General features: G+C 37.5%; 1 protein-coding gene and 2 non-coding genes across 3 annotated transcripts; all 3 read left to right on the forward strand.

Annotated features, from left to right (window-relative positions):
• The first annotated feature begins 212 nt into the window (after nt 1-212).
• LOC141635469 (small nucleolar RNA R71) lies at nt 213-318 on the forward strand. Its single transcript, XR_012540158.1, has one exon. It is a non-coding gene; the product is annotated as a small nucleolar RNA R71 (small nucleolar RNA).
• Nucleotides 319-12927: 12609 nt separating this feature from the next.
• Nucleotides 12928-14923, forward strand: LOC141628952 (tobamovirus multiplication protein 1-like). Its single transcript, XM_074442035.1, has 5 exons — nt 12928-13150; nt 13905-13995; nt 14089-14141; nt 14435-14451; nt 14907-14923. Exons 1-5 carry the CDS (start codon nt 13034-13036, stop codon nt 14911-14913), a joined length of 285 nt encoding a protein of 94 aa, XP_074298136.1. The 5' UTR covers nt 12928-13033; the 3' UTR covers nt 14914-14923.
• Nucleotides 14924-21582: 6659 nt separating this feature from the next.
• On the forward strand, nt 21583-21690 carry LOC141636097 (small nucleolar RNA R71). Its single transcript, XR_012540733.1, has one exon. It is a non-coding gene; the product is annotated as a small nucleolar RNA R71 (small nucleolar RNA).
• The last annotated feature ends 3390 nt before the right edge of the window (nt 21691-25080 follow it).

Raw genomic sequence — 25080 nt, forward strand, 5'->3', positions numbered from 1 at the left:
TTTATGGCGTCGATATGGGCACTTAGTTGAGAACCCAATTGTGTGATAGAGTGCACCTCATGATTCCCTTCTCTAGTGGCTTTTCACGGCCTACTATATTGGGAATTATGGACCACCATTTCTTCGATTTTCGCCCATTTTGGGTTGTCATCAACCTCGGTGAGTCTTCATATAAGCCATTCCAAAATTGTTGAACAAGGAACCACTCCCTTAGTCCATGGTGAGGTCAAGAGCGAAAAGTATCCTTGAATCTCTCCCAAGCTTCATATAATGATTCCTCATCCCTTTGCTTGAACCCGGTAATTTGGGCTCTCAACTCTTGGAGTATATGTCCTCAACAATGGTGTGATCACATTATTGAAACTCATGATAAGAATACATAAGGGATGATTCATTTATATACGTCAACTGATCAACATTAATCAGTAATGATTGGTTGACTAGAGTTTGACATTACTGACGTTTAACGGTGGTGATCAGTTGATCCCTTAAGGTCACACCTAAAGGACAATTCCCTCAATTGTAAAGTTAATCGATTGTATGACGATACGGATTGATTAAATCCTTAAATTGAACAAATTGATATATAAGAGAGAATATTATATCTTATTGTAATATGACTAAATAAGATTCAATTTAGTAATTAAAATGTTATATTACTAAAATTGATTATTGTTTATGAAACATTTGAGATAAGAATTATTAGTTAGTTATAATTACAAAATATTGTAGATTATATTAACTAGGTTAAAGATGACACATTTTACATACATGTAATTATGAATTACAATGTAAATTGTCATGTGTAATTTATTTAATGAAGAATGATATTTAATTAGTTAAATATGCATTTATATTACTAAAGACATGTTACATGTTACATGTTACATGTCACATATTACAAATGACAAAAGACATTTTGTAAAATGGATGTCCATTTTATCCCATCAAAACTGGTTTTATGGGTTGTAAATGGGCTTTGATGGTTTTGTTTTTTAAATGTTAAAAATAGACATCATGATGACCATCTTACATACCTATTCACTAGCTATTGTCTTGATAAGAGAAAAAGCAATGCATGCCTCTATTATGAGAGGAAAACCGTGCACCCCATACACACTAGTGGGTGTGTTCTCATTTTGTAGAGATTATTCTTATGCTTATGCATGTTTATTCTTTTCTCCATATTCTCCCCAAAAATACATAAAAATAGTTTATGTCCATTTTGTTTTAAACCTCTAATAAATAAATATATTACTATGGTAGTAATGATATTAATATTAGAATCAATATTTAAGCTCACTACGCTTATTATCTAGTTAATAATATTTGTAGTATTGAGGGATAGTCTTGGATGCAATCAAGAGGAGGATCTCTATTTTGGGATCTTGTTGGAGGATCATCCCAATATCTTATTTAGCTCAAGATCTAGATTTGGAAGGAGTGTAAATCTAGTGCCCATAAATCCGTCTCACCAATGTAACAAAACTGTTTTCTCCTACCCTTGTTAATTTTGTTACGCATGCACTAGATCTAATGACTAAATCAAAGAGTAATTTAGATCATCAATTAAATGAGTTTATTTAGAGGGTTATTTAATCTGTTTAAGCCATCTTTTTAGTTTACTGTTTTTACTCTTAGCTTTAGATCAAATCAACTCAACCCCCATACTTGTTACCTTAGACTGAATTTAGACAACTAGAATTTACATCTGCCTCTATGTGGTTCGACCCGACTGCCACTAGCTATAGTTGTAGTTGGAAATTATAAATCTTATTTTTGACACCTCACGACGGGTATCAAATTTTGGCGCCGTTGCCGGAGAGCGAAAAATGGAGCTTGTGCAATCATTTCTATAATGGGTTGTACGACGATCAGAGGGCCATTTTGGATGCTGCAGCCAATGGCCGGTTTGCTGAAAATTTGGGAGCAACCAAGGGGTGGAAGATCATTGACGATCTAGCTACCCACAAGGCTGAGTATGGGAATTCCAGAGGGAACTAGAGGAGAGCTGCTGAATATTCCTCTGTTGCTGCGCCTGAAGCTCTTACTGCGAGATTTGACAAATATGAATTGGGAGGAGCTTCTAAAGGTGGGATGTACCAGGTAAATGCTGTGTCAGACGGTCCTCTGTGAAAGGTGTGGAGCTGAGGGACACGTTTCGAAGAACTGCCCTAGTCCCTTTGAGTCTTGTGCTGCCTTTCAACACTATAGGCAGACAAACACCTACTATGAGCCGAATACCCATCCAAACTTGAGTTGGAGGAGCCAAAATGTCCTGAACCCAACTCAACCTTCGCCGCCGCAGTAACCCTATGTGCCCCCTCATCAAAAGCAACAACAATATTAGAAACCTCCCTATGTGCCGCAGCAGCAACAATCGCAGAATTCTGAATTTTCCGAGATTAAGAACTTGTTGCTAAAGGAGTCCCAAGCAAGAGAGGCCGGGATGAAGCTACTAGAGAGCCAAATTGCTCAATTGGCTAGCAAAAGTAACACTCGAGCTCCGGGGCACTTACCGACCCAAACTGATCAAAAGGAGACCTTAAATGCCATCACTTTGAGGAGTGGGTCCACCCTTGAGGGTCCTGCCATGGTCGAGGACGCTACTGAAAAAGATGAGCCGGAAACAAGTCAAAATAAAGCTTCAACGAATAATTCAAAGAAACAGGTGTCTACCAGGTATATCAGTCGATCGACTGATATACCCGGTCGATCGACTAATATGCGGGTTACAGGAGCTTCTAGAATCGTTGTTCCCGACCGATCGATCGAGCAAGGTGGTCGATCGACCGAGGTCACCGCCGATGTCGAGGAATTTCGTCCTTCAATGCCCGACAATTTGAGAGACCATTTGTTCCGGGGTTCGATACGATCCAAGACATTAGGACAAGACCCGAGTGCTGATGGGTCAGTCCCAGCTCCGAAGTTCGATCCGATGACGGTTAATGGTTCACATTTGAGACGGTCTGAAGAGGGGTCAAGCTTCAACAAGGAGAAGGTGATGGACTTTCAACCTAAGTCCACGGATACCGGCACACGCGATTTAGAGGAGAGGGCTAAGGTACTTCTTACAGCCCCATATCCGGAGAGACTAGTGCCAACAAAGGAACAGGTATCTTTCAGTAAATTTGAAAAAGTTATTCGTAGCTTGAATGTGCAAGTACCCTTCCTTGAGTTGGTCAATCAGGTGCCTGCCTACACTAAATTTATAAAACAACTCCTATCAAAGAAAAAGTCGCTTGAACATGTTCACATTGTCGCTTTAACTAAAGAATCTTGCTCTTACTTGTCTCACACTGCACCCCATAAGCTAGAGGACCCGGGTAGCTTTTCTATTCCTTGCAATATAGGTACCTTCTCTATTGAGAAGGCATTATGTGACCTAGGAGCTAGTATAAGCGTCATGCCCTTGAGTCTAGCTAGGAAGCTCAAGTTGACTAGGTTTGTAGTGACAGACATGATAGTTCAGATGGCTGACCGATCTGCGGTTCAACCCATAGGAGTCCTAGAGGACATACCTGTCCAAATAGGGAAGTTTTTCTTCCCTGTTGACTTTGTCGCCCTTGACATGCCTGAGGATGCTCATATTCCCATTATTTTGGGTAGGCCATTTCTGCACACTGCTGGTGCAGTCATAGATGTCGGTCTAGGTACCTTTACTTCCAAAGTAGGCAAGCATTCTATTGTCTTTGCCCAACCGGCTAAGAAAAAGGACCTCATTTGGCCTGTGACTTGTAATACGGTTTCTGAAAAGAAATCGTACTTTGTTCTTCCCGAATTACCTATCTCTATTACTACTTCTGTGCTAACCCCTCCGCCCCAGATTGGGAGCAAAAAGGAGGAAGAACCTGTTGTTTTAGATGTTGCAGGAGCTGGTTTGGGGAAGGAAGTGCTGCAAGTTGTTCCAGCTGTAAAGAAGCCGATCATTCAAAGAGGAGGTCTTGATTGCCTGAGCTATGGAATTGATGAGGTAGTTAATGACGAGCCGGTCAAAGCCAGAGAGTCTGATTTGGATTCTGACAAGCCCGAAAAGATCCTTGACTGGGGAGATGACGAGAGTGTTGATCCGTTGAGCCATACGGACACGGAAGCTAAGAAGGGTGCAGCTGCTAAGATAAGCACCGTTGAGGCTACATCTAGTAGCCAGAAGCCGACGAAGTGGGCCATTTTGGGCGCGTATTATTGTGCATTTGCAGGTTTTTAGACCTCATTTGCTCAAGTTATTGAGCAAATACGAAGAAATAAGGAGTACAGCAGTATTTTTAGTCGATCGACTGAGTTGCACTTTCCAGGAGCTTCTATTCCTGTTCATCTGGTCGATCGACTGCGCCTTTTGGTCGATCGACCAAAGACGCTGCTGTACCTGTTCACGACCTCTCCCCTGCTGTGTTTGGTCGATTTGCGGACTTAAGGGAGTATTCTACTCCACTTTACTTTCCGTCAATTTATTTATTTCTTCTGATTTTCTCAATTGTGCACACTTTTACCACTTCAAAATTGTTTTCTCGGTTTTATGCGTGGTTTTTCTTGTCTTTTCAGGTACCTATTAGTAGCACTGCTGGCTACTGAAACCTCCTAGCTCACGCTGGTTTGGGGAGGTTTCCTTTGCTGCGCTTAAAGTCTTGTAAGTTCCCGATTTTCACTTCATGTCTTATTTATTTTATTTTCCCGCAAATTCCCATTTCTCTTTTCTTTCATTACATGATTTTGCACAATGGGGACACTGTGCGATTTGGTTTGGGGAAGGGTTTTGCGTCGCACATCATTTGCTTGCATTCACGTTTAATTTTGTTTGCATTGTTTTATTTCTCTTATATATACAGAAAAAATCAAAAGAAAATTGAAAAATTTAAAAAAAAAAAATTCCATAAAATGCACGTTTATTTTACCATATAAATCGAGTCGGAACGGTAGTATTTCAAGGATGATATAGCATTTGCACCTGTTTTTGCCTAAGCCTTGCTAGATTAACATGTTATTAGTAGAATCGTAACTGCATATCTACGAGTTTTCGTTAATTATTTGCTGAACTTTAGACTTGACTTAGAAAATTGGCAAGCTACATCATATTTCTGAGTTATTAGAGCCTATAACTGGTGACATCTATGACCAGTTTATCTAGGATGTGAGTAGTACTCCTTATGAGGCATGTCACATAAATGTGCATAAATATGAACTTAATCTGCTTAATACCTGTACGCATTCGGTCTGTGGTTAGTTGACACATGTGGTAGAGGTTTCCCTTTTCTCATTTTGCCCATAAACTCCACACTGCCAAAAATATCCTTTTTGTCCTATTTACTACATCCTACATTTAGCATGTCCCTTGTCAAGCTTGTAGTCTGTGTTCTTGGGGTTGTTACTCATTTTTGGTGGCTTATGCTTTGTTGAGATGATGGTTGGGAAATGAAATAAAGGAAGGAAAGAAAAGAAAGGAAAAAAAAAAGAAATGAAAAAAAAATGATTCGAAAAAGAAAAAAAGAGTTATGTACTGTATAAGCAGTCGATCGACTGCCCTTATAAGACGATCGACTGAAGGTCCGTGAAGAAAGGAAATCAATTCGCATAATTCAATCCTTTATCTTTTGGCGATTTTTGCTCCCATACCATTATTCATATTTTATGGGGAGTTAGTTGATTACTTTTATCTCTGGAAATTGTGAGATTTGTGCTTGCTATAGCACCGTTTCTGTTGTTTTTGAGCAAGAAGTTGGATGTTGCCATTTGGTTCCGTTTTGGTACTAGCTTGATCACCTGTACCTCCACTTTTCCATAAATGTTTTGCCTCTTCTTACCCATACCTCACATATCCCATATATACCTCGGCATGTGTCATGGTCATTTTGTTGGTTGGAATGCGTATGTAAGGTTGTAGAGATCATTTTCATATTAGATTGCAGGCATGTTCTTATTGGTCGTAGTTAGGTGAGAGTCTTTACAAAATAAATTCTTTCTATTCTCTTATATATTCACCTGTGCTTATGTGTGATATGAGCGACCCGTGAGAGTCCGATTTGACAAGTCTCTATGGTTGATTGGTTCAAAGAATATTTCTAACGACTCCATAACTCGTTGCATGATTCATGTTACTAATTGATTGTTAGTTATGCATTAAAATGGTTTAGGCTTTACATGTTGCATTTCGCTCTGAGATTGAACTCGTTCCATTAGGTCATTAGATCGAGTCTAGTTCTTGCTTGGGGACAAGCAAGGGTTCGGTTTGGGGAAGTTTGATGCGTGTCTTTTATATGATGTTTTACATCCCATTTTACACGCATTTCAGAGCTCATTCATGTTGTTTATGCTGCATTTCTCCTTATTTCCGTCTACTTCCGTATTTTGTACATTATTGCAGAAATGTGAAGAATCCAGCGGAAATCGAGCCAAATCCGTCCCCAAGTATCCTGCATTGCATATGACATGAAGTATTCACCCGAGGAACGAGCTTGGTGCGCAATTCAAGGCCCAAAAGACAAGTCCACGAGTTTATAGAAGTCTAGTAGCAGCTTAATCGGTCGATCGACCACCTCCATTAGTCGATTGACCAACCATCGGGTTCCAGAAGCTAATGTTTGCTGAAGACCAGTCGATCGACCAGTCCTATCAGTCGATCGACTCAACTGCTATTCCAGACGAGAATTAAAAGACTGAGGAAGCGCAAGCCCATGATGCTAGGTTTTGGAAATAAGAAGTTACGTTAATTGCTATATAACGTAACCTAGAAACATCAGTATGGCATTCAGTTATTATTCAGTTTTTACATCTAGTTTTATTAGGTTTCACATTGAATTTTGGAAGATCATAATTTAGGGTTTGGATTATTGTTGAGCATTGGATTTTTCAGTTCTTATTCCTAAACTTTCCTCTGCAATCTCGGTACTCTACTGCCCTAATTTTAGTTCTTCTTTATTTTCATTAGTATAGAATTGATAGTTAAGATCCCGAAAGCCAATTCATTGTATTTGTTAATTGCTCACTTTATCGTTCAAGCATGAATTCAGTAGTTAGTTTTACCATCGTTAATGTTATTGTTTTTACCCTTAGCATGAGTAGCTAATTAGTTTGTGCTAAGATGTAGGCGAATTTTAGCTTAGGCGGCAAAGTATTGAACACGGACTGAATTCGCGCGTTAGTCGATCGACTGACATTCTCGGTCGATCGACTGACCTCGTGAGGTTACCCTTCGTTTTAATTGATTTTAATGTTGTATTTAACGAATCGAATGCATGCGACCAGTTAGATGCTTAATTTATGACTGACCCATTAGATCGAAAGATAGGGAAAGTTGTTTGACCACCAATTAAGATGACTACACTGTGTTGAGGTCAAAAGATAGGTATAGTTTAGACCGTTAGTCACTTTTCAGGACGAGAGTCAGTATTAGTGATATTAGGGACCTATAGCGAGATCGAAAGATGCTATTTGTTAAGAGTGGACCGAGAGGACCTCTTTTTTCCCGCCTCACTTGTGTTTGATTTAGACCTGTTTAGTATGCTGCCGCCGAAGCATTAATGAACCGACCATCCTAGTACCCCTTCTTTATCTGTTTAAGCCATCTTTTTAGTTTACTGTTTTTACTCTTAGCTTTAGATCAAATCAACTCAACCCCCATACTTGTTACCTTAGACTGAATTTAGACAACTAGAATTTACATCCGCCTCTTTGTGGTTCGACCCGACTGCCACTAGCTATAGTTGTAGTTGGAAATTATAAATCTTATTTTTGACACCTCACGACGGGTATCAAATTTTGGCGCCGTTGCCGGGGAGGCAATAGTTCTAATTTTAGTTGTTTTATTTTTAGTTTTTCTTAGTTTAAGGGACTTCTGTTCCTTAAACTTTTCTTATATTCTTTTTGTAGTTTCTTCTTATGCGCAGGTCACAGGGTGGTGAACTAGTATCATTTGATCCTGGGATAGAGAAATCTTTGCGCGAGTTGAGACGAACACAAAGGGTATTACCGACAGAGGAAGAGCTGAGTACTCTGTCAACCTATTACGAGAACGAGCTGTTCGAAGAAGACCCACATTCTTCACCCGTTTCCACTTCTTCAGCCGAGACAGTCACTTCTCCAGAAATTCTAGTCATGGCCGAGGAAGCGAGTATAGCTAGTCATTCTGAGCCGACAGCTGAGAACTTATATAAGGGGTTCGAACTACCAGGAGATGCCAGGAAGTTCGAACCAAAGCCTTCATACATCAATATGGTTAAGAGAAACCAGTTCGGGGGAGCTGCAAATGAAGATGAAGCTAAGCATATGGAGACCTTTATTGACTACTGCTGTTCCATACCCCCACCAGCTGGCATGACCCAAGACCAGATCAAGGAGACCATGTTCATCTTCTCCCTTTGTGATGCTGCAAGGGAGTGGTATAGAGATCTGGACCGAGCCGTTCATGGGATTACTGACTGGAATTCCTTGGCATTAGCATTCTACAAGAAGTACTTTTCTGCTTCCAAGACGATCGCCATTAGAGCCCAAATCACAAGTTTCAAACAAGGGCCGGATGAGAACTTCCCCGAGGCATGGGTCCGATTTACGAAGCCGGTGCGAACCATAGCGCACCATGGGTTCGAAAAATGGAGCTTGTGCAATCATTTCTATAATGGGTTGTACGACGATCAGAGGGCCATTTTGGATGCTGCAGCCAATGGCCGGTTTGCTGAAAATTTGGGAGCAACCAAGGGGTTAAAGATCATTGACGATCTAGCTACCCACAAGGCTGAGTATGGGAATTCCAGAGGGAACCAGAGGAGAGCTGCTGAATCTTCCTCTTTTACTGCGCTTGAAGCTCCTACTGCGAGATTTGACAAATATGAATTTGGAGGAGCTTCTAAAGGTGGGATGTACAAGGTAAATGCTGTGTCAGACGGTGCTTTCGTCTGTGAAAGGTGTGAAGGTGAGGGACACGTTTCGAAGAACTGCCCTAGTCCCTTTAAGTCTTGTGCTGCCTTTCAACACTATAGGCAGACAAACACCTACTATGAGCCGAATACCCATCCAAACTTGAGTTGGAGGAGCCAAAATGTCCTGAACCCAACTCAACCTCCGCCGCAGCAGCAACCCTATGTGCCCCCTCATCAAAAGCAACAACAATATTAGAAACCTCCCTATGTGCCGCAGCAGCAACAATCGCAGAATTCTGAATTTTCCGAGCTTAAGAACTTGTTGCTAAAGGAGTCCCAAGCAAGAGAGGCCGGGATGAAGCTACTAGAGAGCCAAATTGCTCAATTGGATAGCAAAAGTAACACTCGAGCTCCGGGGCACTTACCGACCCAAACTGATCAAAAGGAGACCTTAAATGCCATCACTTTGAGGAGTGGGTCCACCCTTGAGGGTCCTGCCATGGTCGAGGACGCTACTGAAAAAGATGAGCCGGAAACAAGTCAAAATAAAGCTTCAACGAATAATTCAAAGAAACAGGTGTCTACCAGGTATATCAGTCGATCGACTGATATACCCGGTCGATCGACTAATATGCGGGTTACAGGAGCTTCTAGAACTGTTAACCCAAGTCGATCGACTGAGCAAGGTGGTCGATCGACTGAGGTCACTGCTGATGTCGAGGAATTTCGTCCTTCAATGCCCGACAACTTGAGAGACCATTTGTTCCGGAGTTCGACAGTCCCGAAGACATTAGGACAAGACCCGAGTGCTGATGGGTCAGTCCCGGCTCCGAAGTTCGATCCGATGACGGTTAATGGTTCACATTTGAGACGGTCTGAAGAGGGGTCAAGCTTCAACAAGGAGAAGGTGATGGACTTTCAGCCTAAGTCCACGGATACCGGCACGCGCGATTTAGAGGAGAGGGCTAAGGTACTTCTTACAGCCCCATATCCGGAGAGACTAGTGCCAACAAAGGAACAGGTATCTTTCAGTAAATTTGAAAAAGTTATTCGTAGCTTGAATGTGCAAGTACCCTTCCTTGAGTTGGTCAATCAGGTGCCTGCCTACACTAAATTTATAAAACAACTCCTATCAAAGAAAAAGTCGCTTGAACATGTTCACATTGTCGCTTTAACTAAAGAATCTTGCTCTTACTTGTCTCACACTGCACCCCATAAGCTAGAGGACCCGGGTAGCTTTTCTGTTCCTTGCAATATAGGTACCTTCTCTATTGAGAAGGCATTATGTGACCTAGGAGCTAGTATAAGCGTCATGCCCTTGAGTCTAGCTAGGAAGCTCAAGTTGACTAGGTTTGCAGTGACGGACATGACAGTTCAGATGGCTGACCGATCTGCGGTCCAACCCATAGGAGTCCTAGAGGACATCCCTGTCCAAATAGGGAAGTTTTTCTTCCCTGTTGACTTTGTCGTCCTTGACATGCCTGGGGATGCTCATATTCCCATTATTTTGGGTAGGCCATTTCTGCACACTGCTGGTGCAGTCATAGATGTTGGTCTAGGTACCTTGACTTTCAAAGTAGGCAAGCATTCTATTGTCTTTGCCCAACCGGCTATGAAAAAGGACCCCATGTGGCCTGTGACTTGTAATACGGTTTCTGAAAAGAAATCGTACTTTGTGCTTCCTGAATTACCTATCTCTATTACTACTTCTGTGCTAACCCCTCCGCCCCAGATTGGGAGCAAAAAGGAGGAAGAACCTGTTGTTTTAGATGTTGTAGGAGCTGGTTTGGGGAAGGAAGTGCTGCAAGTTGTTCCAGCAGTAAAGAAGCCGATCATTCAAAGAGGAGGTCTTGGTTGTCTAAGCTATGGAATTGATGAGGTAGTTAATGATGAGCCGGTCAAAGCCAGAGAGTCTGATTTGGATTCTGACAAGCCCGAAGAGATCCTTGACTGGGGAGATGACGAGAGTGTTGATCCGTTGAGCCATACGGACACGGAAGCTAAGAAGGGTGCAACTGCTAAGATAAGCACCGTTGAGGCTACCTCTAGTAGCCAGAAGCCGACGAACTGGGCCATACCGTGGTCCTTCTTGATCAACTATTAGTTGATCGAGCTCTTTATAAAGCTCACTTTATTTGCTTTTGTTAAGACATTTTTTATTGCTTTTGTGTGCGCGAAAACTTCGCATTTTATTTTGCTTGCTTAAGATCTTATACGTTTGAGACTTTGTTTTGGGTTTTGTGCAATTTTGGGCGCGTATTATTGTGCATTTGCAGGTTTTTAGACCTCATTTGCTCAAGTTATTGAGCAAATACGAAGAAATAAGTAGTACAGCAGTATTTTCAGTCGATCGATTGGCTTCATTGGTCGATCGACTGAGTTGCACTTTCCAGGAGCTTCTGTTCCTGTTCATCTGGTCGATCGACTGCGCCTTTTGGTCGATCGACCAAAGACGCTGCTGTACCTGTTCACGACCTCTCCCCTGCTGTGTTTGGTCGATTTGCGGACTTAAGGGAGTATTCTACTCCACTTTACTTTCCGTCAATTTATTTATTTCTTCTGATTTTCTCAATTGTGCACACTTTTACCGCTTCAAAATCGTTTTCTCGGTTTTATGCGTGGTTTTGCTTGTCTTTTCAGGTACCTATTAGTAGCACTGCTGGCTACTGAAACCTCCTAGCTCACGCTGGTTTAGGGAGGTTTCCTTTGCTGCGCTTAAAGTCTTGTAAGTTCCCGATTTTCACTTCATGTCTTATTTATTTTATTTTCTCGCAAATTCCCATTTCTCTTTTCTTTCATTACATGATTTTGCACAATGGGGACATTGTGCGATTTGGTTTGGAGAAGGGTTTTGCGTCGCATATCATTTGCTTGCATTCACGTTTAATTTTGTTTTGCATTGTTTCATTTCTCTTATATATACAGAAAACATCAAAAAAAAATTGAAAAATTTCAAAAAAAAAATTCCATAAAATGCACGTTTATTTTAGCATATAAATCGACTCGGAACGGTAGTATTTCAAGGATGATATAGCATTTGCACCTGTTTTTGCCTAAGCCTTGCTAGATTAACATGTTATTAGTAGAATCGTAATTGCATATCTACGAGTTTTCGTTAATTATTTGCTGAACTTTAGACTTGACTTAGAAAATTGGCAAGCTACATCATATTTCTGAGTTATTAGAGCTTATAACTGGTGACATCTATGACCAGTTTATCTAGGATGTGAGTAGTACTCCTTATGAGGCATGTCACATAAATGTGCATAAATATGAACTTAATATGCTTAATACCTGTACGCATTCGGTCTGTGGTTAGTTGACACATGTGGTAGAGGTTTCCCTTTTCTCATTTTGCCCATAAACTCCACACTGCCAAAAATATCCTTTTTGTCCTATTTACTACATCCTACATTTAGCCTGTCCTTTGTCAAGCTAGTAGTCTGTGTTCTTGGGGTTGTTACTCATTTTTGGTGGCTTATGCTTTGTTGAGATGATGGTTGGGAAATGAAATAAAGGAAGGAAAGAAAAGAAAGGAAAAAAAAGAAATGAAAAAAAAATGATTCGAAAAAGAAAAAAAAAAGAGTTATGTACTGTATAAGCAGTCGATCGACTGACCTTATAGGTCGATCGACTGAAGGTCCGTGAAGAAAGGAAATGAATTCGCATAATTCAATCCTTTATCTTTTGGCGATCACTACTACAAAAAGCGTTATGGATATCACTTTATAGACATCAGAGTTTTAAAAACCTGATGTACAAAATAATAGACATCAGAGATCTAAAAAAACCGATGTCTATATAATTTAATATACATCGGTTCAATTTAAAAACTGATGTCCATTTTAAATAACATCGGACATATACAATATCCGATGTCTATTAATTTCCCCAAAATTGACTTAAAATAACTCATCCGCGTAGATCTGCTTTCTCTATCACTCATTCACTCTTTACTCTAACCTAATCTATCTCACTGGTGATTTACTCCGCCACTACCAACACTACATATGAAAGAAGGGGACTTCTCGTGCTCGACGCCATGACCGACCTCCATTATTCACTGGTTCTTCTTCTCTTCCTTCCGCTATTACACTTAACACTCTATAGATTTAATTATTTTCCCCTTTTAAGGTGGGTTCTCAGCTTTTAATTGATTAGTTATTGATTTTGGTAACATAAAGATGATGGCCGAGTTAATGGCAGGGTGGTGGGATGAAATCAATGAGTCAACTCGGTGGCAAGATGATATCTCTTTTACCCTTTCTGCTGCTTATGCTCTTGTTTCTCTTATTGCCCTTGTAATTTTCTTCTCTTTTTTAACTTTGGTTTTTGCTTTGGTTTATTTTACTGTGTTTTTTTGTGTGGTAATTGGTGTATGTTTGAATCTTTTTGGGTTTTTACTGTTTTGATTTTGGTTGATTCTACTGTTATTTTTGTTGGTAAATTTGGTCAAGTTTTTTGTGTTTGTATTTGGTAATTGTTGAAGATAAAGGTTGAATCTTTTTGGGTTTGTTGCTTACTTGCTTTTCTTTGTAAGTTGATAAAAGTTTACTTCTTTTTTGTTTGGAAATATTAGGTATTAGTTTTGTTGTAATTTGTAATTTGTGGTTTTATAATTGAGGGAAAGTGAGAACCTCCGTCTCAATCGTTTGTTTATCTTTGATTAAAATACCCCTTAAAATGAATATAAAAGGTAAACAAATTGAGGCTGAGGAAGTAGATTATGCAGTTGAATGGATTGGTTAACTGTTGCAAGGCCTTGAATAATAGATTATGCAGGAATGTTATAGTTGTTTTGTGTTGATCATTTGTTTACCTTTTTTATTGTTCGTGAGGAGCAATATTTTAATAAAAGGTAAACGAATGTTTGGGACGGAGAGGGAATAGTATAACTATCTCTGAAGTTGGAGTTGCCAAGTTCAGTGAATTGATTCTTTCTGTCATAAACTTGGTTGTACACCTCTTAAGCTAATTTGATAGAAGGTTCTACACCTCTACTACGTACTGTTTATGAATCTTGGGTTTGATTTTGATATAGTTCTTTTATGGCAGGTTCAACTTTTAAGGATTCAACGGAGAGTGCCTGAAAACGGTTGGACAACACAGAAGGTTTTACATCTTATGAATGTTATTGTTAATGGAGGTGACTGAGACTGCCTTCTTGATTGGTTATGTCCTTTTCTTGCTTATTTTTGCTTACCTTGTTTCTAAGACTGGGGCTTTGTATATTCTGCAGTGCGTGCAGCGAGTTTTGGCTTTCACATGCTTGTATTCGTTTTAAAGCCCAGGGTAAGTCGCATTGTTTGATTTACTTAGTTTCAAGATGCTTCACTTCCAATCGAGCTTTCATCTTATACTCCAATTTTCACATTCATCTTAGTGGTCCTTTTAAGGTGGGTTCTCAGCTTTTTTTTTTTCAAATTTATAAATCAATTTTTCTATCCATAAGTTCAGTTTTGGTCTTTTGGATGCTAATGCTTAGTGAGTGGTTTCACTTTTATGCTTCTCTAGTTACCTTTGAGTTCGAATTCTTTGCGTGTATAACAGTTTATACTAATGGCTGTATACTGTAAAACATGTAGGTGGGACATTCTAAAACTTGTAATTTCATAAGTGAGAAGAAACTTGTTGCATTGCCTGGGCAAAAGAAGGTCTGCAAATAAATACTCGTACACTTTTTCTCCCTGATAAAAGTCGAATATCCGAGTTTTTGGTTTATACTAGTATCTGTATATATGTGCTTCTTTTTGCAGTGCTTCAAAGGCCTGGGTCAAGAAATCCATGTGTGTCGCCTATAGTAAGGTATTTGCTCTATAAAATATAGATCAACCATAACCCTTTCATTTCATTGTTATTCTTACTATGGAGCCACTGTTCTTCTATTTTAACTTGTTACTTGGGACAATTGTGAATTTGAACATTAGAGGTATATCTGATCGATCTCTTGATTAAACCATCATTGCTTCTTTCTTCACAAACCTAAGCCAATATCAGAAGTATATCTGATCGATCTCTTGTGTCAGGTAAGAACAATTTATGTTGCTTTGATAAAATGTGCTAATTACATTTAAAAACATATTATCTCACAATATATCTGTTTGGCCTCTTAATTACATTCTATGTGCTTTTGATATTTTGTTAGTTTTTTTTCCACATTTAGGTAAATCATGTGCAATCGAAGATAGACTAGATCCAGTTCTGTCAAAGAAGTCGGTGGCGCCAAGTAGTATCATCTTTTGGACCAATTTCTTTAATATCCACTCGTGTTATACAAATGTTTTCTATTTTTGTTGATAAGTTTGTTATCTATGTAAATTTGCACATAATGTATGTTACATATTTTGGTTAATTGACTTTGAGTAATTGGTTGATTGTATAAAGATAGTTGTTGTTGATTATCGAATCATCTTGCATTTGTGATCATGGGTATGACTAATTTCTGACAAAAATATAATGGCGTAATTTTTTTTTGTAGAATTAAAAAATAATAGACAGCGGATATTTATAAACACTGATGTCTATGTTATAAAATGGACATCAGACTTTAAAAAAACTCTGATGTCTATTCGACATATAGACATCGGATTTCGTAAAAGTCAGATGTCTATTACTCAAATAGACATCGGATTTCTTAAAAGTCTGATGTCTATTAATCAAATGGACATCAGACTTAAGTCTGATGTCCATTGGGCTTATAATGGACATGACTCAACTTAACATCGGTTGAGTATCCGATGTCCATGGCCTAAAAAGTCCGATGTAGGTAATGAGTTTTGTAGTAGTGGATTTTTGCTCCCATACCATTATTCATATTTTATGGGGAGTTAGTTGATTACTTTTATCTCTGGAAATTGTGAGATTTGTGCTTGCTATAGCACCGTTTCTGTTGTTTTTAAACAAGAAGTTGGATGTTGCCATTTGGTTCCGTTTTGGTACTAGCTTGATCACCTGTACCTCAACTTTTCCATAAATGTTTTGCCTCTTCTTACCCATACCTCACATATCCCATATATACCTCGGCATGTGTCATGGTCATTTTGTTGGTTGGAATGCGTATGTACGGTTGTAGAGATCATTTTCATATTAGATTGCAGGCATGTTCTTATTGGTCGTAGTTAGGTGAGAGTCTTTACAAAATGAATTCTTTCTATTCTCTTATATATTCACCTGTGCTTATGTGTGATATGAGCGACCCGTGAGAGTCCGATTTGACAAGTCTCTATGGTTGACGGTTCAGCAATATTTCTAACGACTCCATAACTCGTTTCATGATTCATGTTACTAATTGATTGTTAGTTATGCATATAAATGGTTTAGACTTTACATGTTGCATTTCGCTCTGAGATTGAACTCGTTCCATTAGGTCATTAGATCGAGTCTAGTTCTTGCTTGGGGACAAGCAAGGGTTCGGTTTGGGGAAGTTTGATGCGTGTCTTTTATATGATGTTTTACATCCCATTTTACACGCATTTCAGAGCTCATTCATGTAGTTTATGCTGCATTTCTCCCTATTTTCGTCTACTTCCGTATTTTGTACATTATTGCAGAAATGTGAAGAATCCAGCGGAAATCGAGCCAAATCCGTCCCCGAGTATCCTGCATTGCATATGACGTGAAGTATTCACCCGAGGAACGAGCTTGGTGCGCAATTCAAGGCCCAAAAGACAAGTCCACGAGTTTATAGAAGTCTAGTAGCAGCTTAATCGGTCGATCGACCACCTCCATCATCGATCGACCAACCATCGGTTCCGAAGCTATCGTTTGTGAAGACCAGGTCGATCGACTAGTCCTATCGATCGATCGACGAATCGCTATTCCGCACGAGAATTAAAAGATCGAGGAAGCGCAAGCCCACGATGCTAGGTTTAGGAAATAAGAAGTTACGTTAATTGCTATATAACGTAACCTAGAAACATCAGTATGGCATTCAGTTATTATTCAGTTTTTACATCTAGTTTTATTAGGTTTCACATTGAATTTTGGAAGATCATAATTTAGGGTTTGGATTATTGTTGAGCATTGGATTTTTCAGTTCTTATTCCTAAACTTTCCTCTGCAATCTCGGTACTCTACTTCCCTAATTTTAGTTCTTCTTTATTTTCATTAGTATAGAATTGATAGTTAAGATCCCGTAAGCCAATTCATTGTATTTGTTAATTGCTCACTTTATCGTTCAAGCATGAATTCAGTAGTTAGTTTTACCATCGTTAATGTTATTATTTTTACCCTTAGCATGAGTAGCTAATTAGTTTGTGCTAGAATGTAGACGAATTTTAGCGTAGGCGGCAAAGTATTGAGCACAGATTGAATTCGCGCGTCAGTCGATCGACTGACATTCTCGGTCGATCGACTGACCTCGTGAGGTTACCCTTCGTTTTAATTGATTTTAATGTTGTATTTAACGAATCGAATGCATGCGACCAGTTAGATGCTTAATTTATGACTGACCCATTAGATCGAAAGATAGGGAAAGTTGTTTGACCACCAATTAAGATGACTAAACTGAGATGAGGTCGAAAGATAGGTATAGTTTAGACCGTTAGTCACTTTTCAGGACGAGAGTCAGTATTAGTGATATTAGGGACCTATAGCGAGATCGAAAGATGCTATTTGTTAAGAGTGGACCAAGAGGACCTCTTGTTTCCCGCCTCACTTGTGTTCGATTTAGACCTGTTTAGTATGCTGCCGCCGAAGCTTTAATGAACCGACCATCCTAGTACCCCTTCTTTATCTGTTTAAGCCATCTTTTTAGTTTACTGTTTTTACTCTTAGCTTTAGATCAAATCAACTCAACCCCCATACTTGTTACCTTAGACTGTATTTAGACAACTAGAATTTACATCTGCCTCTCTGTGGTTCGACCCGACTGCCACTAGCTATAGTTGTAGTTGGAAATTATAAATCTTATTTTTGACACCTCACGACGGGTATCAACGAGTATTTAGTGAGGTTGAGTAAGGTACAAGAGGTTGATAAAACCTACTAACAAAAGCCTTCTCATAGGCTTAACATGCTGAGTCATGTCATTTCAATTAAATTGAGATAAACAACTACATTCAAGATCAAACCGGATTATAGAATATGAAGTAGTAATCAGGCATTGATTATTCATATGTGATAATCACATTTGTCTTTCGAGTTTTACTTTAAAACTCTTTTATTATACTTTGTTACATCCAAACGGGTTGTAGAGACAACATTGAACCCCGTTAAAGTGAAACTGGATTAACATGGTATTCGCCCATAATCACTTGTATGAGGTGACGTCTCGAAGTGACTAGAGTGTGATGCGATTGATGGCAAGTTCAAGTACCATAGAGTCATGTGAGATGACTAGTCGATCACATAGGCAGACTGTTAGGAATACTTTGTCGGGCAGTGACCGCTTATAGAGTTCTGGCAAATTTATATAGCCTGGTCGTGGCGAGAGCTACTATAGTATTCTAATGAGTTGATTCTTTTGACTAAAGACTGTTCGCCTAAGATGGCACATTTTCAGATTAACTTTGATTTGTGTTACTACGACCTTCGTAAATAGGGTCAAATGGGCTTATTTTGGGTTATGATGGCTGTGGCTAGTCGAAGGGAATAAGTGCGATAGGAATTGTCCACCCCTTTGTCAGGGTTAAAACAATATCTCAGGGCCACTCGAGGAGTAATGAACTAGAAATGCGTGGCCACGCTCGGATGGTGTCTATGGTAGATAACTCCAGTCAATCAGTTATTCTCCAGATCGAGGAAACCACTCTCGATATGATCACTTGCAAGTACGACCTGAAAGACACCTTGCATTGAGTGGGAGATAGTAATAGGATAAGAGAATTGGTGACGCACACTTGTCGAGGACAAGTAGGAGATTGTTGGAGTAAGTGTCCCCGACAATAATGCGATCACAATTGTTGATCATATTGATCACATATTTAAATCTCATACCAAGAATACGAAAGGGATGATACATTACATATATAGTCAACTGGTCCACACATATCGGTAATGATTGGCTGGCTAGAGTTTGACATTACTGTCGTGCGACGGTGGTGATTAGTTGATCCCTTGAGGTCACACCTAAAGGACGATTCCCTTAATTGAAAAGGTTAATTAATTGTATGACGATACAGATTAATTAATTCCTTAAAATTGAACAAATTATTATAAGACAGAAAAAAGACATCTTATTATAATGTGATTAAATGAGATTTCATTTAGTAATTTAAGAAGTTATATTACTAAAATTAATCGGTGTTTACGAAACACGCGAGATGAGAATGATAAATTAGTTATAATTACAAGATATTGTAAATTATACTAACTAGTAATTAAATGACCATTTTATGAGAAAGTAATTTTAAATTACTAGTTAATTTGTTAAATATGATTTATTTAATTTTTAAATGATATTTAATTTGTTAAATAAGCATTTTAAATTAAAACATGACATAAGACATGTCACATGTCACATGACATACAATTGTACAATTGACAAAAATAAAATGGACTCCATATTACACACATAAACCGAAATTGGTGGGCATTGTGAGATGTTTTGTATTTTTCCATTTGTCTTATTCATTTGTCCTATATGCTTGATAGTGACATGACTATGGACAAAGGCTTAGACATTTGTCTTGTGAAGACAAAGAAAAAGAATTATGGTCTATAGACCATAAGAGGCCACCGGTTTTTGTAAGAGGATATAAAGTGTTTTTCCTCATTTTTATTCATTCCTACATATTTTTATGAAAATACCTCTCTCTCTCTCTCTCTCTCTCTCTTGTTCTTCATAAAAGTCCCTTTTATGAATCTAATTTGGATGAATCAATAACTAATAATACTAGTAGTAGTATATGAGTATTAGTAATCAATTTTAAGGTAAACCACATTACAAATATCTGGTACATGTTATTTTGTGGGATTAAGGGATAGTCTTGGGTGCTACTAATTGGAGGGCTTCTATTTTGAAGTCATGAATGTTCATCCAATATTGGAAAGCTCAAGAACTAACAAGAAGGAGATCTTGTTGGTTCCCATTTGACCGAAATTTTAATGGTGAGAAATTGATTTTCTTATCTCTTCTTTTTAGTTTGCATGCATAATATCTAATTTAATTTTATCACTAAATTAAATTTGAAACATATATGAATATGTTGTATAATGAGATATAGATTTCTAACACGATCATCGCTCTGGCAGTGAGTAGAAATGGTCTTCCTAGAATGATTGGAATATTGAAATCTTCCTCCATATCAACAATGACAAAGTCCACCGGTATGAAAAAATTTCCAACTCTCACGGGTACATCTTCCCACACCCCTAGTGGTTACTTTGTTGAACGATCCGCCATTTGTAAGGTCATGTTGGTGCACTTGAGCTCTCCTACTCCTAGTCTTTCACATACCGAATATGGCATTACACTCACACTGGCACCTAGATCGCATAGTGCTTTGTTGATTGTGGTATCACCAATGGTACATGTAATGGAGAAGCTTCCCGGATCCTTGAGCTTTTGAGGGGAATTCCCTTGTAGTATTGTACTACTTAACTTAGTAAATGCAATGGTTTCCAATTTTCAGATGGACTTCTTCTTGGTAAGGATATCTTTCATGTATTTTGCATAGGCCGGAACATGGTGGATTAGCTCCGTGAATGGTATAGAAACCTCTAAATTATTCACAATCTACATGAACTTTCCAAGTTTCTCATCAAACTTGGGCTTGGCTTGTCGACTTGGGAATGGAAGTCTAATCACAATAGGCTTTTTCTCAAATTTTTTGGCCTTCTCTTTATTTCTCTTCTTTAATGACTCATTAGTAGTTGTCTCTACCACCTTAGAATTTCTCCTTAGTGGTTCAATCATATCACTTTGCTTGTCATTCACTCAACAATATTCTCTTCAATCGACATCTTTGGTCCCTCATATCTTGTGCCACTCCTCAAGTGGATAGCATTGATTGTCTCATGTCTTGTGGGAGGATTAGCTTGAGGAGGTAATTGTCCCTTTTTTCTTTGGGAACTAGAAGATGCTAATTGAGACAATTGAGTTTCCAACATTTATGTGTGAGCAAGGATGTTAATGATGGTAGTGTCTTTGGCTTGGCTATCCCTTTGCATTTTAGCAAAGAAATCTTGTTGGCTCTTTTGCATTTGGAGGACCGCTTTTTTAACATCAAAAGCTTGGTCATTGGGTTGATTGTAGTATGGTCTTTGAGTAGGATTTCTCATTGGAGGTGGTGTGTATGTGGGTTGAGGGTTTCGGACATTTTGGCTCTTGTATGGGAGATTTGGATAGAATTTGGTATTCTCATTATAATAGTTGGAATAAGGGGTGCCATTCTTGTATGCTTGGAAAGCATTCACATGTTCATTTGTTCCCCTACATTCATGTTGATCATGTCCCAAGGTTCCACAACTCTCACACACTCCATTTGGGATTCAGGATGTCGCCATCATAGCATTGACATGTTGTTTGAGTGATTAGGAGGCTTCATCAGAGCTTCGCCATGGCCTTCTCAAACTTCAAGTTTATGGCGTCGATATGGGCACTTAGTTGAGAACCCAATTGTGTGATAGAGTGCACCTCATGATTCCCTTCTCTAGTGGCTTTTCACGGCCTACTATATTGGGAATTATGGACCACCATTTCTTCAATTTTCGCCCATTTTTGGTTGTCATCAACCTCGGTGAGTCTTCATATAAGCCATTCCAAAAATTTTGAACAAGGAACCACTCCTTTAGTCCATGGTGAGGTCAAGAGCGACAAGTATCCTTGAATCTCTCCCAAACATCATATAATGATTCCTCATCCCATTGCTTGAACCCGGTAATTTGGGCTCTTAACTCTTGGAGTATGTGTCCTCAACAATGGTGTGATCACATTATTGAAACTCATGATAAGAATACATAAGGGATGATTCATTTATATATGTCAACTGATCAACATTAATCAGTAATGATTGGCTGACTAGAGTTTGACATTACTGACGTTTAACGGTGGTGATCAGTTGATCCCTTAAGGTCACACCTAAAGGACGATTTCCTCAATTGTAAAGTTAATCGATTGTATGACGATACAGATTGATTAAATCCTTAAATTGAACAAATTGATATATAAGAGAGAATATTATATCTTATTGTAATATGATTAAATAAGATTCAATTTAGTAATTAAAATGTTATATTACTAAAATTGATTATTGTTTATGAAACATTTGAGATAAGAATTATTAGTTAGTTATAATTACAAAATATTGTAGATTATATTAACTAGGTTAAAATGACACATTTTACATACATGTAATTATGAATTACAATGTAAATTGTCATGTGTAATTTATTTAATGAATAATGATATTTAATTAGTTAAATATGCATTTATATTACTAAAGACATGTTACATGTTACATGTTACATGTTACATGTCACATATTACAAATGACAAAAGACATTTTGTAAAATGGATGTCCATTTTATCCCATTAAAACTGGTTTTATGGGTTGTAAATGGGCTTTGATGGTTTTGTTTTTTAAATGTTAAAAATAGACATCATGATGACCATCTTACATACCTATTCACTAGCTATTGTCTTGATAAGAGAAAAAGCAATGCATGCCTCTATTATGAGAGGAAAACCGTGCACCCCATACACACTAGTGGGTGTGTTCTCATTTTGTAGAGATTATTCTTATGCTTATGCATGTTTATTCTTTTCTCCATATTCTCCCCAAAAATACATAAAAATAGTTTATGTCCATTTTGTTCAAAACCTCTAATAAATAAATATATTACTATGGTAGTAATGATATTAATATTAGAATCAATATTTAAGCTCACTACGCTTATTATCTAGTTAATAATATTTGTAGTATTGAGGGATAGTCTTGGATGCAATCAAGAGGAGGATCTCTATTTTGGGATCTTGTTGGAGGATCATCCCAATATCTTATTTAGCTCAAGATCTAGATTTGGAAGGAGTCTAAATCTAGTGCCCATAAATCCGTCTCACCAATGTAACAAAACTGTTTTCTCCTACCCTTGTTAATTTTGTTATGCATGCACTAGATCTAATGACTAAATCAAAGAGTAATTTAGATAATCAATTAAATGAGTTTATTTAGAGGGTTATTTAATCTTTTCAAGTAATATCAGAGCTTAGGTCGTGCATGCATAATCGGTTTAGTTTTTCCGAGTTAAATGTAACTTAATTAAAACTAGATATTTTGTGATTTATATGATAAGGCCACGAAATTATTTTGCATGTTATGTATTCTGGTCCTAAAATATATTTAGGTCATTTTGATGATTTATAGATGATTATTGCTTATTTTAATGTTTTTTAGTGAAATAATTACATTTTAATGGGTAAAATGACATTTTTTAACTAAAAATAGTTAAATTTCGAATGTGACCATGAAATTTTAGTATGACCCCACATGCATATTTTACTTTTTGTATGTAAAATTTTGGATTAATATGATTAATTTTGCATGATTTATAATTTTTATATGATAAAAATGCTATAAATGGAGGTTATATGACTAAAAATGGCTAAACTGTAAATCAGGCCACGAAATTTTAATATGTTGTTACATGCATGTTTTACTCACTGTTTGTAACATTTGAGATGAATACGATTTATCTTGCATGATTTATTAATTTTTATGATAAAAATGGCATAAATGGTGACTATTTTAGTAAAAATAGCTAAAATGAATTTCAAGGCATGACAAAATTATTAAAAGTTTCTTCTATATCATGCATGACAGATGTAAAGTTGGAAAATTGATTGGATTAATTTTCGTTTGATTTTGGTATTTTATTTGATAAACTGATAAATCGCAATTGCATTTTTCTCTAAATTATTTCGAAATGTTTAGCCCTAATTTTGACAATATGAGTGATTTGGTAATATTCCAGAATGTTCAAGAATTTAAAATTCAAATTTTGAAATTATTGTAATTAAATTTGAATTTATTTCATAAAATGTTATGATTTTAGGGTCAAACATGAGCAATAATAAAATAACAAGTTGAATTATTGTCAAATATCGAGTGAAGACTAATTTTTGAGTCCAAAAGAGTTAGGATAATTAACTTGGACTTAAATTTTATTTGTGATTTTAATAAGTTATTATCACGCATTTCCATAAAACCGGATTATATACGATATAAGATTTAAGTAGCGCGATTTGGCACATTAATTTGGCATGTTAGACACATATTATAATGCTGAAATTTTTATTGATGAATGTCATATTTTATTTATATGATTTTGAATTATGTAATTTTATCTTAGTATGGCCTTAGTTTTAATCGGTAATACCCATAATGTAAGGGATTACCGATTCGGTTGTAATTAATTGTGATCTCGCATCGACTTTTATATAATTTTATATTCATTACAAATGTATGATAGGAATTGCTATTTATTATATTTTTATTATATTTGTTATTCCGGAGTTCCTTCAAGATGGTGCCATTCGGAAGGTGTTTCGACAAGACGGAGTTTTCTTGGAAAGCGTGCCATTTGAAGATTCTAGGGACCGAAGGAGTTGGTTTCCGAATTTGTAATAGATTATTAGATTTTCTATTTTAGGAAAGGCCATACTAGGAAATTTATTTATTAATGTATTTCACATAAAAGTGATAGATAATAAATCGACAAGACCTCTCACATATTTAAAATTGAGATTAGCCTTTCCAAATAGTAGGACCCATGAATCCCTTTGACATTTGGGGTAGATTCCGTTTCCCGGGGTACTTTCATTTTTCATCGGGTAAGTGGGGTAATAACAAGTTATTACACGCGTAATTTGGTTGGACTCAACGGATATGGAGACTAGTCTCATGTTCTGGGCTAGAGATGAACTTAATGTAATTTCATCGACCGAGAATTCTAAGGTAGAATCAGTAAATAAGTTAACTCGCCAATTTATATGAGTATGGGATGTATCGGTTTCCCCGTGCCCGTATTTGTATAAAGTTGGATCTTGGAATCATTTATATAATTGGGTGGAGGTCATTATATAAATACTATAACTTGTTAAAAGGTTTTATTTTTACGATGAATGTTGTTTTTCCCTCTAATTCGTTATTTTATATTGTTCTTTATTTTCGCTCCTACCCATATACGATATCATTCGATTTTAATACGAGTCTCCGCTAAACCTCTATTGCTAACGACAAATAGAATCTCTTTCTAAATCCTCTGATGAACCGTATCATAGGTTGTGGAC

The sequence above is a fragment of the Silene latifolia genome, chromosome Y (genome assembly GCF_048544455.1).
Source record: "Silene latifolia isolate original U9 population chromosome Y, ASM4854445v1, whole genome shotgun sequence".
Lineage (NCBI taxonomy): Eukaryota > Viridiplantae > Streptophyta > Magnoliopsida > Caryophyllales > Caryophyllaceae > Silene > Silene latifolia.

Excerpts from the sequence above, each read along its gene's own strand:
- LOC141628952 (XM_074442035.1), top strand. The coding sequence starts at position 13,034 with ATGATGGCCGAGTTAATGGCAGGGTGGTGGGATGAAATCAATGAGTCA. Across the intron at positions 13,151-13,904 it reads TTGTTTCTCTTATTGCCCTT|GTTCAACTTTTAAGGATTCA; the intron begins GTAATTTTCTTC and ends CTTTTATGGCAG. Across the intron at positions 13,996-14,088 it reads GAATGTTATTGTTAATGGAG|TGCGTGCAGCGAGTTTTGGC; the intron begins GTGACTGAGACT and ends TATATTCTGCAG.